The sequence below is a fragment of the Austrofundulus limnaeus genome, unplaced genomic scaffold, assembly GCF_001266775.1.
Source record: "Austrofundulus limnaeus strain Quisiro unplaced genomic scaffold, Austrofundulus_limnaeus-1.0 Scaffold570, whole genome shotgun sequence".
NCBI lineage: Eukaryota > Metazoa > Chordata > Actinopteri > Cyprinodontiformes > Rivulidae > Austrofundulus > Austrofundulus limnaeus.
The window spans coordinates 69,930-75,004 of NW_013952972.1; the positions used below are offsets into that span (position 1 = coordinate 69,930).

The following is a 5,075-nucleotide window of genomic DNA, read 5'->3' on the forward strand; positions in this document are numbered from 1 at the left end:
CAGTGGATCTGCGCTCAAAAATACAGCCTAGGTGGAGTAGTCGAACACAGATCCACTGATCCTTCAACACAGAGCATCTTCAGAAGACAAGTTGATAAAATAAATTTAAATATCTGTATTTTTCCACACAAGTGTGTGTTGAACCTAAAGCTCTGTTCGATATGGTTCGGTACGGGTACATGTGTTGTTGCACCTCTACTATAAATGTATTATTTTGTTTGCTGAAACTAAATAAATTCTCAAAGTTTTAGAAATCCTGATGTCTTCAGATCAACAGACACGTTGACTTCAACAGAAGCTAGCAGTTTATTACACAAAACACATAATGTCACAGAAAGGGAGTGTGCAAACACATAACCAAYACATTATGCTCTGATACGTTCAGAATACATTAGCCTGAGATGCTAACATTCAACASAGTGAAACCAAAGAAAGGGTCTAAATGTTACATTTTGAACATCACTGGAACATAAAAAGAAACTGGTCACTGATCTTTATACTTCAGGACATTAATGTGAGTTTTTGAAGTCACTACGTTTCAAAAATATGTCCTAAATGTTTCTAGAAAGTTTTTTTTTTTCATATTACTTTAGTGTTAAGTTTTGTTTTTAACACACGCATACAGTAATAACAGGCTTTGGTTATATTTAAATTTATATTTGCATGCACAGTCAGAACTMCCAGAGGTTTTAAATAAAGCCACAGGAAGGTGAGTGGGTCATGTGAAAGTATCCTTTCAGGCTGTTACTGTCAGCTTCCACACTGAATGAGCTCAGTGTTAATGGTTTCCTACGTTGAACTGTGTTTATGGTGACGTCCACTCATGTTACACACATTTATTTGATCTGTTCAGGGACAGCCGGTGCAGGGATAGGATCCAGGTGGTCCAGTGTTGGTCTTTTAACTCTGATTAAATGTCTGGAGCAGATGTGAAGATGTTAGCATCTTAGCTTTGGTAAAGTAACCAAACCTACTCCTTCCATGAGGAGACGATTGTCCTGAGTCACCGTTACAAGTGTTTTCTTGTCTTTCCTGTGGAGTTTAATGATGTTTTCTAGAAKTTCTTCAAGTTTAAACACAGCTGAATGTGGGATTGAAACCAGAGTTTGTGCTCAGCTGTTGAGCGGACATAGTCACATGACTAGTTTTCTAAAAAATAGCCTGTGTGGAGGTCGCCATTAACGGATATTTGAAGCTAACAATCTTAAAAAGAGGYGTGTCTTGTGAAGAAGGTGGGTGGAGTCAAGTTGTGTGGCCCCACCCCCTAAWAACTAGCATTTTAATTTGAGCTAGTGTGAGATCTCTTTGTGTCAAATAATGATGACCYTCAACTGCATGTTTAAAACTAATATTAATAATTTTACCCAATGAACAGGTGCAATATTGATAACCACCAACAGTGAATTTAAAGGGGCATTTCMCTTTTTATGATTTAGTGATAGGTCTACTCAGAACCAAACACAGAGCATTATGCAGCCTTCATAACATAAAATGACAGTGTTATGATGACAATATAAATATATATAATTGTCACCATAAGTCAGATTACATCTGTTCTGTATATAAAGAAACAACCACATTTTGTCACTTCTTTGAGCTTGGTGATGTTTCAAACACTGCCACCAACTGTTCAGGAGGATTATTACACCACTAAAGGTTGTTTCACTGTGGAAGGGGTGTGTACAGCCGGGTGGCCAAAGATTTGTCTGTGGTGGCCGTGGCCACCCCTGGCCTCCCCCTGGCTCCGCCCCTGGCTCCGCCCCTGGCGCTAAAAGAAATATTTCTGTGAGGGTTTGTTTGTTCTTTAGCATGTGACACTTGATGACAGAAAAAATGAAGAACAATTAGAAAATTAAACAATATTCTACAGAATTATGTTTTTTCAAAGTATAACAGTTATTATTCAATAAAGAAATTATACCATTGTCCAGGAAAACAGGTGTGTTTATAGCAAGTAATATTTGAATTAATATAAGTAAATATGTAGACATTATAAATCTGTATTTTATAAATATTATAATTTATATGTTATATTAAAACCATCACGTCTTTATAACTTAGGATGGAAATAATTATTTCAAACACATCAACTGGTGATCTGGAAGTATTTCTGTTACTGCATGCATAAACGGTCTGATGGTAGGAATCGTGCTACTAACAAACTTTAAAAGGGGGCGTGGCTTGTGGACGAGTTGGGTGGAGTCAAGTTGCTGCTGGGAGGAGACCTGGAAAGACATCATTATTAATGAAGTGGTTTATCTTTGTGGTGTGTTAATAAGTCTTCATGAAGTTAAATTAACTTATTTAAAAGTTAATCATATTTTAAGTATAAAGCAGACATTATTTCAGTTGATTATTTTAAATGTCCCAATTCAAATAAAGTCCCATTTACACATCTAACCTCAGGTTGGTCTTATGTGTTCCTGCTTTGCATGAACCATACTCCTCTGCAGCGCAACAAACAAAACAAATGATTTAACCATTAGGGACAGCATGCAAACACAGTGGCTGCACAGTCAAACAGGCAATAAAGTAAGTTACAAGCAGGTAACATAACAACTAATTTCTCCTAATCATCTGTGACAAAACACAGCTCATGGCTCAATTAAGAAAACAAAACAAGGGCTAATGGAGCAGATTACCTAATAACCAGGTTTTTGAATAAGAACAATTTCCTTTACACTAAAACCAGGTTTATAAATACACTATTCAACAGTTTAGTTCAGCTAAAATAAGCATTACTGATGAAAAAACTAGTGTGCAGGATTTTTATAAGTRCTTTAAGTGGATTTAWGATATCAGAAAACATCATTTCATACAGAATCAGAAGAAAAGACAGGCCACTGGTTTAATCTGGATTATATTAATCCAGCCACAGCAGCAGTGATGCAAATAATGATTGAAGGAGTGTCCTCACTGTAYCCAGAGTGATGTGATTTATAACATGTCCAACCTCTGATAATTAAATAAATAAAATAAACTTGTGACATCATGTCAAAATGACAAACCATCCATGTTTGTTTCAAATGTTTCATTTAATTGGGATAAACTTCCAAAATAAATAAACTGACTCCCAATATAAGAAAAAAAAGGGCTAAATGTGATCCAGCCCAGCTTGTCACAGACAGTATCTAATGTTTCCTGATGGAGGAAATGAAGTTTTAAATTAAATCAAGTGACTCAGAGGAAAACGCCCTTTAAAATAACTCTTCTGCTTACCTGAAGTTGTCTGCAGCAGTAAGGTACAACCAGTCAGAGGGTAACCTGTCCCTCTGTCACCTCTCCCTCTCTCTGTCCGCTTTTCTTCAGCTGACACCGCCCTGTGAGAGAGAGGCTCCGCCCCTCCGCGCCGCCCMTTCCTCACCAAGCGCTCCTCTCCTCCACCACTGGTTAGAGTTAACACAAACAAATCTGAAACAACATTTCACAACACTGTTTTTTTTTTTTCTAGTTTGTATCCCAGCCAGTCATTTTCAGGACAATTTAAACTCTCAGAGGGAAATCTTAGAGGTTTTATTTTTAAATCTGTAGCTGTAAAGAAGAATACAAATAACTGCAGAGTTAAAACAACTGGAGAGTTAAAAGGACATTTTGGACATTTAGAAAAGGGGTTMTGTAGAAAAGTTACAAAYAATAAAGAGAGCTATGAGAGTGAAGAAAAGCAACTAAGAATAAAATACATTTCTGACAACACATTCTGATAACTTTTAACATTTCATGTGAATTATTCTTTATAAACCACGTGTYAAAATTCAAGCAATTGTTTAAAACAAAAACAAGAAGGTAAAGAGTGTTAGTAAATGCTGAAGTGAGGCAGTGCAGACGGGCACAGTCTGTGCATGGATCCTGCTCCTTCCTGTCTGTTGACCAATAGGAGAGGAGCTGAACCAAGAAGCCCCGCCCACCTTATTTACATGATGAGGCAGAAATGCAAAGTAAAAACAGGAGACAGAGAAATAAAATCAATAATTCCATAGAAGTGCAYTTTAAAATGACTGACCTTACACTGTTAATGGTGAGGTCTCGCCCCCCTGCCACTCTGCCCTMTGGTGGGTTGGGCATTTGCCCACCAGTGCACTGGTGGTCCTCGATGTYTGGGGCTGGGCACTTGGGTGTGTGCCGGCTCGGCCCGGTGGCTGCCTGGTGGGACCAGGGTCCTCTGGCCCTGTCGAGYCTTGGMTAGGGGGTGGTGTGTCCTGTAAGCCCAGGCCTCTGTGTCCATGCCTGGATCTGCTCCAACGTGGAGGGTGACGGCGGGGCCTGTGAGGTCATTGCTGCTGGCCCCAGGTGATTACTGTGTGGGGTCGCTGGGGGAAGGGGGGGCCTCTCCTGGTTCTCTCCTATGGTCCTCTCTGGGGGACGGGTATGGGGTCCTCCCTGCRCTTTTGTCCCTGGGGGTTCCACGCTTGGGGTACCTCTCCGGGTCTTTGGTGCTGGTCCTCATTATGTCTACTTCGGGTCTTTGGGTCTCCACAGTTACTATTAAATATTCTAATGCAGAAACCTTGAAAGGCCATCACTGACACCCTCAAGCAAGAGGGTAAGACACAGAAAGACATTTCTGAACCAATAGSCTGTTCCCAGAGTGCTGTATCWAGGTACCTCAGTGGGAAGTCWGTGGGAAGGAAAAAGTGTGGCAGAAAACGCTGCACAATGAGAAGAGGTGACMGGACCCTGAGGAAGATTGTGGAGAAGGACCGATTCCAGACCTTGGGGGACCTGCAGAAGCAGTGGACTGAGTCTGGAGTACAAACTTCCAGAGCCACCGTGTACAGGTGTGTGCAGGAAATGGGCTACAGGTGCCTCATTCCCCAGGTCAAGACACTTTTGAACCAGAAACAGCCATGGGGGCCATGTCAGCTGCTGGTGTTGGTCCACTGKGTTTTATCAAGGCCAGGGTCAATGCAGCTATCAGGAGATGTTGGAGCACTTCATGCTTCCATCTGCTGAAAAGCTTTATGGAGATGAAGATTTCATTTTTCAGCACGACTCAACAAGACCCAACACTTTGGATGAGCTTAAGGCCACTATAGAAGCATCCTGGACCTCCATAACACCTCAGCAGAGCCACAGGC

General features: G+C 40.7%; 1 protein-coding gene across 1 annotated transcript in view; it reads right to left on the reverse strand.

The window, feature by feature from the left end:
• The window catches only part of LOC106530877 (plastin-3), a gene marked incomplete in the record, with an annotated part of 34,757 nt that extends 30,470 nt beyond the window's left edge, over positions 1-4,287 (reverse strand). The window contains 2 exon segments of the mRNA XM_014026587.1: positions 3,220-3,386; positions 4,001-4,287. Of these exon segments, the coding sequence (XP_013882041.1) occupies positions 3,220-3,386; positions 4,001-4,272 (439 nt within the window).
• Positions 4,288-5,075: the final 788 nt, after the last annotated feature.